Source organism: Cucurbitaria berberidis, assembly GCF_010015615.1.
Source record: "Cucurbitaria berberidis CBS 394.84 unplaced genomic scaffold K460scaffold_3, whole genome shotgun sequence".
Taxonomy (NCBI): Eukaryota; Fungi; Ascomycota; class Dothideomycetes; order Pleosporales; family Cucurbitariaceae; genus Cucurbitaria; species Cucurbitaria berberidis.
Window position 1 is genome coordinate 4,344,770 of NW_024468937.1, and position 12,102 is coordinate 4,356,871.

Genomic DNA, 12,102 nt, shown 5'->3' on the forward strand with positions numbered 1-12,102 from the left:
TCCAAAACGGATCCCCGGGCCCCAGCGCCCGCAGAACAAGTGTGGAGTGATAAGGCGGACTAGGGTTTCTTGCAGGGCGCCCATGGGACGAATCGAGTAGCCCATTTACGCTGCGCTACGCCCTTCGTCTAGGCTTGCCTGCGGGCGGGAGATAGAGTGCTTACATGACTGCATCACACTAGCAAGCCGCAAGGCTGCGCAATTGGTGGCTTCTGCCCAACACCAACGCGCCTGGAATAACTCAAGACAGGCATATATCCATGCCATGCAAAACCGGTGAGAGAAGCTTTCAATCTATGCGAGCTGGAGGCGCAGTGCAGGCATCCATCTCTTCGCCAAAATTGTCTCACCACACACGGGAATCATATATTATCAAGCAATAGACCCGCGTCTCTCACTGCAGAGGAACGACAACACCAAGATGACACGGGACGTTTATTCCAGAAATAGAAACTATCCTACTGATACTAATAATGAAGCAGCAGCCATGTACAAGACCCCGCCCAGATAACAATGTATGACCAAAGTAACAAGTCCTGATCCAGCCAAATACGCAAAATTAGCGCGTGCGTAAAAATCGTCGTAACGTGGTATATGCAAAAACGGAGCAAAGTGGTATGCCGTGACAGATAGATCGCGAGCGCCAACAGAAGATAAAAATAAGAAAAAGAAAAAAGTGTGAAGCGAATAAACACCCACGCTCAAAGCATTCCAACGTCGTTGCCTAGAAATTAGTAGAAGATCCACCACTCTTCCAATCGTCGCCCTACCTGCGATCAACCTACCGAAGGGACAACAGGCTCCACATAATACCGCGTCCCAATGCTCTGTCTCAACTTCTCCCTCCTCTTCTCCGTCTTGCGTTCCCGTATCTTCTCCTTCACCCCGCTCAACCCAATATACTGCACTTGGTACTTCTTCAACCCTGGCAAGCTTCGCCCTTGACGCCACGTTCCCCGTCGCCGCGGCAGCTCATACGACACATTCGACCGTAGGCTATTCGATCGTAGGCTGCTTCGTGAGCTCTGTTTCGAGATGCCACCACCGGGAATGCGTCCAAGAGGCATGGTCGGTGGCTGAATGAGGATCTTCGGCGACGAAGCCTGCGTGGGTGTTTTGGCCGACTTGGAAAAGCGCGCAGGAAGCGTGACATGGTGCCGGCGTTTGTTTGTCCCGTGACGTTCTACGCCGAGGGAATTGCCAATCAGAAATCCACCTGAGCCCTTGAAGCCACTGGTGAATCGCTTTCCCAGCGTATTGGATCGCCTTGGGGGTGCAATGGGCGCATCCTCGACGTCGCTGGTATCGCCACCAGATGGCAGTGCTGATTCCTCGTCACTCTCGCTATCGCTGTCTTCAAAGTCGTCCCAGAACCCGCGCGGTCGCCAGAAGGGATGCAAAGCACCATTCTCGTCATTCACGGTAGGCACGCGTTGAGTACGGTGGGCGTGCGGATCGCTGGCATGGCGACTTGACGCGCGGGCTAGCACGGGCCGTATGATGTTGTCAGAGTAGCGACGCGCTCGTTGGACCAGCGTGAGTCGGCGCTGTGGATGCGAATCAGACCGCTTGGGCGGTCCAGGTACAAGTTCGCGCTCGAGCTCCTCAGCCGGCGTGGGAGGAATGAACATAATCCTGGGTGGTTCTGGTGGCGGTCGAGGATTCTTGAGAGGAGAGTCTACGGCACTGGGCTGAGCGAAGCCGATTTGCAATGGAGGCGTGGATGGTTCAAAGTTCAGACTTGGCGGGAGAGGATGCTCATTGCTTTCAATATGCTCTTCGCTTGCATCCACAAATGGCGGGGTTGGTGTGGGTTGCAAGTCTCGGTGATCCTGCTCTGTGAGTAATGTGTCGCCAGTCAACTGACTCTGATCCGGGAACATGGAGTTGCCGCGAGAAAGCTGCTGCACCACAAGGAGGGAGTGGTTGTTGTGCGGGTAGATGCTAACGGCAGTCGCTTCACTGACCTCGATGGGCGTATCCGAGTGTTGTGAGAAGGGTGTCGTCTGCGCAAAGAGATGTCGCGCCATAGCATGTTCCTCAGTGCGTATCGTTGACCTGTCGAAGCTGACTCGTCCATGCTCCTCAGAGGGCCTGCGTCCCTCGTAGCTACGACGCACCATTTCCTCTGTTGACACTCGGTCCAAGCTCGGTCGTAGATGGGTATCTGGAGACAGAGATGTGCGATTGCCCTCTCCAGATTTTGACGAACGCGAGTCTTGACGAACAGACGGCGAGCTGTCTTGGAGAGGCGAGAACTGTTTCAAATGCTCGGGGGAAGTGGGATCTTTGCTTGACTGTGTAATGAGCGTAGTCTCTTCGTCGGTCTCACGTTGAGCGACCAGTTGCCGCACTCTTTCCATTAACGCAACTGGCGGATGGTTCTCCTCTTTGTCCTCAACTGGCTCACTTGCCTCTACGAACACATCTTGCAGTACATGCTCATCTGTATATTGTATCGGAACATCGGGTAGAGACTTGTTGACGTTGGCTGCATGCTTGAATTCGGAACGGGGCTGTCGTTGCCCTTCTTTACGTGATGCAGGGGATGCTAGGAATGGCTTTGGTGAGAGTGTAGGCGATGCCTCTCGTTCATGAACAGGCGATTGAAAGAATATGTCTTCTACAGGTCGCGGACTCTCAGGCGGAGACAACTGTGAGAAGTTCCTGGGTGCTAACCTCCGTACAGGTTCCGGGGCAGACGAGATGCGCTTGTGGTAGCTGCCAGTGGATGCATAGGATCGTGAGAGGGGACTTGACCTGCTCATTATATCTGCTGCGGGTTGCAGTACATTGCGAATGGACTCCTGATGCGCGAGTGTATGCGCTGTGCTATCAATGGTTCTCTGCCGTAATGACGAAACAGGAGAAGAATAATTACGCTCACTGCCGAGGGTGTCCGACTCGGCACTGATCCTCTTATTTCTGTCGACAACACTGGTCCTCTTATGGACCAGGCGATGCAACGGAACATCATCGGACAGGACAGAATTGCGGTTCGAATACGTGACTGAGCCTAGATCTGCAGGTGAACTGGTGTCTCTTCTGTAAGCCATGTTCTTTCCAGAGTGACGGAGCGTCTGCCGTCTCCGTGGTGGTGTCACAATCACTACGGCCTCTACAACAGTCGAGCCCACGGACGCGGTGGAAAGTCGCTGGTTGCTGACATCACGCTGTGTTTCTTCCGACAATTCCTTGTCCCCGCTAGGCCAGCCAATGGACTGCGCAAACATCTCGATGGATGGAGTATGTGGACTGTTGCTGCTCGCTTCGACGCGCTCGCGAAGACCTGAGCTTCGACGCGCCCTTGTGCTCGGCGAGGGCGAGGCAGTTTCTACGACAGTGACGGCAGGAGCTCGTTGCTTACGGGGCGATGAGCTTGGCGTTCGTCGTTTTCTACGGATGGTTACGTTGCGCATCATATCTGTGTTCCACTCCCGATCAGGTATATCCTCCACCGCCGGGAAACCCTTGTCCTCCTCCGCGCCGGCCATTGTATCCGCATTGTGAATCTCGGCGGAAGACGAAGCTCGTGTTCTCTCGGTGGGCGTGACGTCGTTGTCCTCGACCTCAAAAGCAAGTCCCAGTCCCCTATCCTCCTCGACTGTGCTCAGCCTATCCCCCACTGGTGTTATCGATCGACTGTCGCTAGGCTCAGAGGACACGGGGTCTTCTCTTGCCGTTTTGAAGGACTCTGCTCTCGACGATGGATAGGCAAACATGGGCGGGCGACTGGGGACGAGGTTCGAGGTATTGGATTCGCTGCTTCGTGGTGGGCTTGGATCAGGCGTCGGAGGGCTGCGGGCATTGACTGGCGTGCTGAGAGACGACTTCTTCGACAGGAGGGAGTTTACCACGCCGTCGGCATGGGGCGGTGGCTCAGAGTCCTGTGCGACTGCCCCGTCTTGCGATACGGTGGGCGGAGTGGGTGGTAGGCCGTTCTCTGCCCCCGTCAATGCGCCTGGCGATGCTAGCGGCGTAGATTGCTGACTACTGACGACTGACTCGGCCTCGCTATACGTGTACGATGGATCCCGTCTGAGGGGTGCTGCAGTGCGCGAGAAAGAACGATGTTCGTCGCTGCGGCGCGGGAGCTGCTTGTGTTGTTGTAGTTTGGGGGATGCGAGGAACGACGACTCGAGCAGCACGTAGCTGTCTGGCTGAGGTTCTGGCATGATGCGAGGCTGCTCTACGCAGTGAAGGAATTACGAGTCCTGCCCTCGATGACCGTTGTGCCTGTCGCTCGCTTCGCTACCAGTCTTTACTGCGGCGGACGGGCTCTGCCTCTACTGTTGGGACGAAGCCATGCCCTTTGAGCACAGTATAGCGATGGCCTGCGTCATGCGACACCGACGTCGTTGGTTTGAGCGTGAAGCTTCAGGTCGCATGTAGCCTTCTGGGCGAGGCAGGACGCGCGCAGTGGTGACGCAGGTAGCCTTGGGTGTGCAGCGCCAAGCGGACAGTTCGCGATGATGGCCAACGGCGCGAGCGCAAGACAAGATAGATGATAGCGATAAATGCTAGACGTGTGCTCGGTGTCGCCAAAGTCTCTACTGCGCTGCCATCCGGCGCAGAATCCGGATCTCACTGAGGAGGGGGTTGGGGGCGTCGAAAGGAGCAGGTCGCTTGCGCAATGTCGCTGCGAGCTGGGCTAGGCGCACATGCAGACGAGACGCGGCTTCGGGGCGACGGACGGCTGGGTCCGATTCGGGTTTCGAGTCACTATGATTATTGGGTAGATGCTGTGTTCTCTCCAAGGAAATCCTGTGTCGGACTTGGAACGAAGATATGCAAGCAAGCGGGGGGAACTGTGTGGTTGATGGGGATGGGGGGCTTCCATGATCTCATTCGTCGTCTTGCAAGCATTACACGGCGCTCCCGTCCACTCATCCCCACCGAACACCATGCCTTTGCACTCTGCTAGCCCTCCTTGGTCTGAACCTGCATCCCGTCCCCGCTGACGAGAAGAGACGCCTCTCTTCCATGCACCGTCTAGGTCATGGCACCGCATCGCCTCGCAATCATGTGTGTCCAAGCACCGTTGCACCTTACTCCATCACCTCACGAACCAGAGAATGGCCACAGCAGCAGGTGAAACAGTTCGGGTCTTCCAGCGCACAATCATGTCCGATTGAACTACGATACGCTGCCGTGCGACGACACGTCAATCACTCCATCAAGTCATGGAAGAATCGACCTCCTCTGAGCGAAGGTAACACGGATCTAGTGGGTGCTGATGCTGACGAGATCTCTCCGCGAACAGCCTCGTCTCCTCAACACCTGGCCATCATGCACTCTATCTCAGCTTTGCGCACCAGCGTGAGAGCCATGTACAGAACAGCAGCTACATCCATCTACGTAGCAGGCAATACAAGTTTTATAGCTACTCGGAATCGCAACTGCGCCGACATCGCATCTACCTGACGTCGACTGGAACCCCGCTCATCGCGATACCTAATCGGTTAATTCTATCCGTCGGGTTATCACATATCACTGTGCGAGCCGCGAACAGCCGTCTCTTATATTCAAGTTGATCTTCAAGTTGAACACGATTCTCTCTTCCTGCCAAACTGTTGATTATACACACGTGAACATGGCCGTGGCTCCAAAAGTGAAATCCTACAACCTCCCTCCTACTCCCCTAATCCCCAATTCACCCTACCCTCTACTCCACTACCCCGCCTTACTCCGCGACCAAGTGCAATCCCCCGACTTCCAAACTACAAACATCTTTGACCTCTTCGCAAGCAACGGCTGGCAGTCCCAATGGATAGCCCGCTACGGCCCAGACATCCAGTCACACTACCACTCCACCACGCACGAATGCATGGTCGTCATCTCAGGCCAGGGCGCAACCATTCGTTTCGGCGTTGCGGACAGCAAGACGTGGGACTACGGCAAATTCGCCTTTGGTGACAGGGCAGATGGTGAAGAAGGGGGACTAGATCTCCAGGCTGGGCTGGGCGATGTCTTCATTATTCCCTCGGGCGTGTCCCACAAGACTTTTAATCCCAGGCCTAATACAAGTGTTTTGGCCTTCCATCAGCCTGACGATATTGCCAATGGGCAGGCAAGGGATCTTTCACCAGAGAAGGAGAGGGCTAGGAGAGACTTCTTTAGTAAGGTGCCTGTGGAAGGCGAGTTTATGATGATGGGTGGGTATCCGTATGGAGGTGTGTGGGACTTCGCTGTCGGAGGCGAGCATAAAGGTCACGAGGAAGATGTTTGGTTTGTGCCAAAGCCAGAGAAAGATCCTGTTTTGGGAAAGAGCAAAGAAGGCTTGGTCGGGTTGTGGGCGGGGAGGGAGAGGGGTAGCAAGTTGTAGAGGACGCAGCAGTAGTTTGATACGACCAATTGAAAATCGCATGTAAGCGATGTATCTAAATGGACGCATGACCCACAATGTCTTCACGACTTCACGTTTGCAAGCTGGGTGGAAGGTATGAAAAATGTGAATGATATATTTCTCGCTTCGTAATACACAGCTAAACGATACGCTTACATGCCGTCCTTCTCCTTAACGGCTTCACCCATGGCCTGGGTGTCAGTTTGATACGTCTTGAACTTCCTTGCAGGAACCTTCTTGACGAACATCTCATCCAACTCCTCGTATGTGCGTCCAGCAGTTTCGGGCTGGAAGAGCCACAAGTACACCAAGCAGATGACGGCAAGGCCTCCGAAAATGAAGCCCAAGCGACCCCCGAGATTGAGATGGTCGGGGTTGAAGAGGTAAGGAAGAGTAAAGGACCACATGGTCTGGAGGCCGTTCTGGAGAGCGAGACCGATGGCAATCGTCTTGACGCGGAGACGGGACGTGCTGGTCTCACAGAGAATCGTGTACGCCGTAGCGCCGATCGTGACGTTGTACCACCAGCAGTAGAGGAGGATCATGCTGATGGCGCCCTTGAGCGCGGGGACAGTGCCGACGACGGCGAGACCTGCCATGACGAAGAGGATAATCGTGAGAACGAACAGGCCCCAGAAGGTGAGATTGCGGCGTCCGACGCGGTCAACCAAGTACCAGGACATGACGTTTCCGACGAGGGAGATGACTTGCTGGACGATCTGGAGTTTGAAGGACATCGCCGTGGTAAAGCCTGCCAGCTGCATGTAGTAAGTACTATAAGAAGCGGCAAAGGCAATTCCACTGAGGGCCTGGATGCAGAGAGGCATGACCGAGATGATGGTTCGTCGCAGGTTGGACTTGCGGAAGCATTCCAGATAGGTGACGCCTTCAGTTTCACGCCTGACCTCCTGGAGCGTGGTCAAGATCTGAGCCAATTTCTGCTCGCCTTCGGGTCCGGTGTGACCTAGCTTGTTCAGCGCCCTCAATGCATCCGCCTGGCGTTCCTTCGAGACCAACCACCAGGGTGATTCAGGCATGAACCAGACGATAGCACTAGCAATGGCGGCAAAGCCAAACTGAGCAGCAAATACAGAGCGGTAGGCCCAGCGAGTAGTGTAGACACCAGTGGAGTTCACGATGAGAGCGACAGTGAGTGGCCCGAGGGTGTATGCGAGAGCAGTCAAGCAGGTCAACATGCCGCGGAGCTTCAAAGGAGCGATCTCGCCAATATATGTGACGGTGACAGATGCGAGGGCACCCAGAACGAAGCCGTTCAGGAACTTTCCACCGAAGAAAAGGGCGTTGGTTGTAGCGACGAATTCCATGGCAATGGCGACGAAAGTGACAGCCAGGCAGATCATGACGACCAAGCGACGGCCGAGCCAGTCAGCAAGTTGACCACATCCGAGGGCACCGACGATTGCGCTTGGAGATGTTAGCTGCCAAACTTTTATTCCAGTTTTCCCATTTACAGTACTTACGATGCCACAGGTGCGCCCTGGAAAGCAGATTGCCACTTCGCCTCGACGACGTAGCTCACGGTCCCATCCGCAGCCTTGAACTCGCGCCCAAAATCCTTCCTAAATTGCGGAATACCAATAACGTTTCCGGCAGCCTGGTTCTCGAAACTGACCAGCAGTACCAGCCAGACCATGTAGATGCACCAAAGACAGGCCCAAGGGTACTTGCGGAACGACGCAAGTTTGCCTTCTTCGTGGTCCACCTGGTTGGCAAGACGACCAAGCTGGGACGTCTCTGCATCCGTGGCGGCAACAGGGGCGTGTTCGTTGACCTCCACATTGTGAGCCTTGTGGTTCTCGGTGATGGCCATGATGAAGAGCGACGATGGGGGAGACGGCAACAGTAGTAGTAGATAGCGATAGATTGGCGAACAAAGAGACGGCTAGAGACTCGACCCAGGACTGTGGTTTAAGGCCCCGAACTGCAGGTTGTGGGTCTTGTCCAACGCGGGGATGCAGGCATTTATAGATAGGACGTGGAGAGGACGTGAAGTCGAACGCGGGCCCCCAGAAAGTAACGACCCACGCTAGCATAGCACCGACAGGCGTCGTGCTCAGCTTCGTCTCCCATCTCAGCGCCTAGTTGCCCTAGTTCCGCACATGGCACGAATTTCCCCACACCCAGCACGTCGGCGCTTGTGGGTCCTTGTTAATGTTTTACAGGCATCGAGGCCGCATCGAGTGCAAAGGCCATGGCGGACTCTACTCCGATTTGCTCACAATCAATAGTCTCGTTGATAGCGTACCCGAAGATTTACCGCGCATCGCAAACGCCGCAAACGAGTCACTTGGTGCACAATTCGAGCCAGTTTGGGAAATCAGAAGCCCTGGAGTGAGTCGTGCAGCTTCTTTACATTTGCCAGGTCGTGGTGTGGAAGCAAATGTTTTCCGGAGTTCGGCACAACAACCACTATCCATTTCTCAATTTCGTTTACTGCAAGACGGGTACATTCCCTGCGCATGCTATAAAACACGTCATGGTTGCAAAAGCCAGAGGTGAGCATGTTGTTCTGTCCTGAAAGAGCGACTTGGCCAGTAGAGATGCAATTCCCAAAGAACAAGCGTATTTCCAGCGTCTAATTCCATGCCAAGGCGACCGGACACTAAAATTGAGCTTGTTCCTGTGTGTGGCACTGTCTCCATCTTCTCACCGCATGTTTTATCAGCCCACATTCAATCCTGTACTAGGGTGTCCTCTACGCGAGGTATACCCACCACGTGCTGCACTCTCCCCAGATTTACAAAAATGGAAATATTAGGAGCCTTTGGAAAGCATCACAGGAGCAATTTCAAATCTATGCTGGGCCGCTGACTGCTATCCAAATGTAGGCAAGCCGGAACCCCTTTTCAGCAGCAACGCATCAATGCGACAACTTGCTATCCACATGGGAAACATGGTCACGGATGACTTGAAGTGCTTCTATCTACGCTCACAGTCGGAAGAAGTCGGTGTGTACCTGTATTCGGGTGGATCGGGTGGATACAGTATGCTCTCCACAAAAGATGGAAGGAAAGTTGCAAAGCTTATTGAGCTCGAGCAATTCGTAGAAGCGGTGTTACCACAATGAATGGTACAGTACCGCGACGCAAAACTTTGCCGAAGTGAATCACGCTCTCCACGGCACGGTGGAGGGCGAGATGAAAAAAAGCCCCCGGTGGAAAGCCTCGTAACTAACTGGGGCTCGTGTCCAGCTCAAGCGCACCTCTCGAGATCAGGGCGCGCGCTCGCAGACCTCGAACACTGCCACATGGTGCTTTCAACCGACCAGCGTGGCCACGAAAAGTCTGTAGATTGAGTGGGTCGTTGTGCGAACCCAATCCTTCTTCTAGACCAGGAACGCGTGCCATTACCCACTCAACCCCTGAAACCGTAACCGATTCCGAAGGGCTCCCTGCCTCTTCTTTCCTCTTTGCTCAAAGTCTGAAAAAGGCCATATTGCGGAGTCTAGATGAATTATAGAATGGTGGATCGTCGACACATCAGTGTTTATGCGCGGCAAAGCGTTTCAGGAACCGACAGGACGAGCCCCTGAGTCGCACGACAAGTGCGTAGGAGGGGGTTTCATTAAAAACAGCACGAGCTAAGTTGTGATTTACAAGCGGGAAGCATTAGATGGAAGCACAATACTCGAAGCTTGAGAGCGTTAGTCACCTGCGACATAAAACACACTCTCTGCTCATCTCCTGGAGACTGAACAACTACATGCAGACTATTGAAATTCACTCGAGCTCACACAACTAAACACGCGTTTACTTAGCTCGAGTCGATTGATTATGTTTGCGAACACCACTTAGCACAAGTATTCACTCTTCTCCAGTATCTAGGAGACGCAACAGGAGTAATTTAGGATATATTATTACACCATAATCTGATGGTCTCTCTGACCATCTCCAATCCAACTGTGTGTTGAAGGACCGACTAGTTATGAATCCTAGAAAACTCTGCCAGCTCGGTGATGCCTCTCGGCCTGGCGGATTGCTCAAAAGCTATACAACCTGCCTGACAATCAACCAGCAAAGAGCACGAAATTACAAGCAAAGCTTCAACGGACGAAAGCTCGACAAAGCGAAGGGCTTTAATTAGGAGTTGATCATAAATTGTTGAGGTATCATTGATGCATGAAGTTATAGTACATTCTCCTGCTCATCAACAATCTGCACCTTGATACTGCCATTACTCAGATCGCCACATGTATGCAGCGCATCGAGCGCATTCTCCAGCGGGTACGTGTGGCTGACGAGAGCTTTCAAATCTAGGATCCCGCCCGACAGGCATTGTAGGCCAGCGGGCCAGGTGTCGCGGTAGCGGTTGATGAATTTAAGATTGATCTGTAGTTGATGTTAGCAATAACGCGCTTTGGATCTATTGTCCGGACATACCTCAGCAAGCGATAAATGCATAAACGGCAGGTTGTTCATGATGTCTCTTCCTACACCAATGACCATGACTGTGCCGCCCCTTCGTGCCGTATAGGCAGCTGTAATCACACTGCTTTCCACACCCGTGCATTCCAGGATCGTCTCAGGAGCACCATACTCGCCCACATTCTCGAAATCGAAGAGTTCTCTTATCTTCTTGGCATTCCCTTGTGCATCGAGGTTTCGATCAACTTGGTATGTGGAAGCGGAAGGGACGAACTGCTTTGCAAACGCCAGTCTCTTTGGCTCAAGATCTGTGATGACTAGGGGGTGTGCTCCAGATGCCCTGGCGGCAGCAAGCGCAATGAGTCCAATTGGGCCCGCTCCGCAAATCACTACTCCCCTGCCTAAGCTCAAGCCAGCAGATTTGATGCCATGCATGACAACCGACAACGGCTCGAGAAGCGCGCCCTCGGCGAAGGAGACGTTCGAGGGCAGTTTGTGGCACCATTTTGCTGGGTGGCATTTGTAGCGCTGGATGGTGCCGTGGTATGGGTAGACGCCTGCGAACTGCACGTCTTCGCAAAGATTGTACCGGCCGTCCATGCACATGAAGCAGTCGCCACAGGGAACACCGGGCTCCACTGCTACGCGGTCACCTGTGGCATTGTCAGACTATGTTCGCAGTAGTACGAGGGAGGAATAGGAAATACCAGGCCTAAGGTTTGTGACGCCTTCACCGCATCGTAGGACGATGCCTGCTGCTTCGTGGCCAAGGATGCAGTCTCCCTCAACGACGAGCGAGCCTATCCTTCCTGTTCTCCAGAAATGGATGTCGGACCTATTGCACCAGCGTCAACCAGAATCACTTAAAGTGCAGCATGGGCACCCTACCCGCATACGCCCGTCGCTTTAATGTGCAGTAGAACCTCGCCCTTTGCCGGCGCATAAACTGGTGCCTCTTGTTGCTTCAACTTATGATCGGCGGTGACCTGCAATGACGGGTTTGGCAGCGGCGTCTTGATAGTCGTTCGTGTCATGCCATTGGTAGCCTGAGGTGAGGTCTTAGTAAGGAGTGCATCGGATGCGGGAGGGTCGAGGACAATTGCTGGAGACATGTTGCTATAGTTTGTAGTGTAAAGCTTTCGAAGGTGTGAAGAAGTCTTCGAGTCAACAAGGACGTAGACCCGGACGCGTCCAGAACGCTTCACGTGTTAGCGTGTAGTCTCCGGCAGTCGAGCGGCACCCAAGAATTTCCATCTAAACGTTGTGCAGCTGACCCTGAAGGGTGGCAAATGGCGGGGAGGGAGCCAGCGGGAGCATCGAAATGGGAGGGCGGTGCCTCCAATTACCGTATTTGGAAGCCCACCGTAACAC

The 12,102-nt window shown here is 53.9% G+C and overlaps 4 protein-coding genes across 4 annotated transcripts; 1 reads left to right on the top strand and 3 right to left on the bottom strand.

Moving 5' to 3' along the window:
• Nucleotides 1-776: 776 nt before the first annotated feature.
• Nucleotides 777-4,175, bottom strand: K460DRAFT_281579 (uncharacterized protein; the record flags this gene model as incomplete). Its single annotated transcript, XM_040928500.1, has 1 exon — nt 777-4,175. One exon carries the CDS (start codon nt 4,173-4,175, stop codon nt 777-779), a length of 3,399 nt encoding a protein of 1,132 aa, XP_040788670.1.
• Nucleotides 4,176-5,593: 1,418 nt separating this feature from the next.
• Nucleotides 5,594-6,325, top strand: K460DRAFT_417255 (uncharacterized protein; the record flags this gene model as incomplete). The annotated part of the gene is made up of 1 exon (XM_040937863.1): nt 5,594-6,325. One exon carries the CDS (start codon nt 5,594-5,596, stop codon nt 6,323-6,325), a length of 732 nt encoding a protein of 243 aa, XP_040788671.1.
• A 141-nt stretch (nt 6,326-6,466) lies between these two features.
• On the bottom strand, nt 6,467-8,359 carry K460DRAFT_395602 (general substrate transporter). The gene is made up of 2 exons (XM_040936054.1): nt 7,828-8,359; nt 6,467-7,771 (listed from the first exon to the last, which is right to left on the bottom strand). Exons 1-2 carry the CDS (start codon nt 8,175-8,177, stop codon nt 6,499-6,501), a joined length of 1,623 nt encoding a protein of 540 aa, XP_040788672.1. The 5' UTR covers nt 8,178-8,359; the 3' UTR covers nt 6,467-6,498.
• A 2,079-nt stretch (nt 8,360-10,438) lies between these two features.
• On the bottom strand, nt 10,439-11,913 carry K460DRAFT_386450 (GroES-like protein). The gene is made up of 4 exons (XM_040935594.1): nt 11,620-11,913; nt 11,439-11,566; nt 10,747-11,384; nt 10,439-10,695 (listed from the first exon to the last, which is right to left on the bottom strand). Exons 1-4 carry the CDS (start codon nt 11,841-11,843, stop codon nt 10,492-10,494), a joined length of 1,194 nt encoding a protein of 397 aa, XP_040788673.1. The 5' UTR covers nt 11,844-11,913; the 3' UTR covers nt 10,439-10,491.
• Between the last annotated feature and the right edge of the window lie 189 nt (nt 11,914-12,102).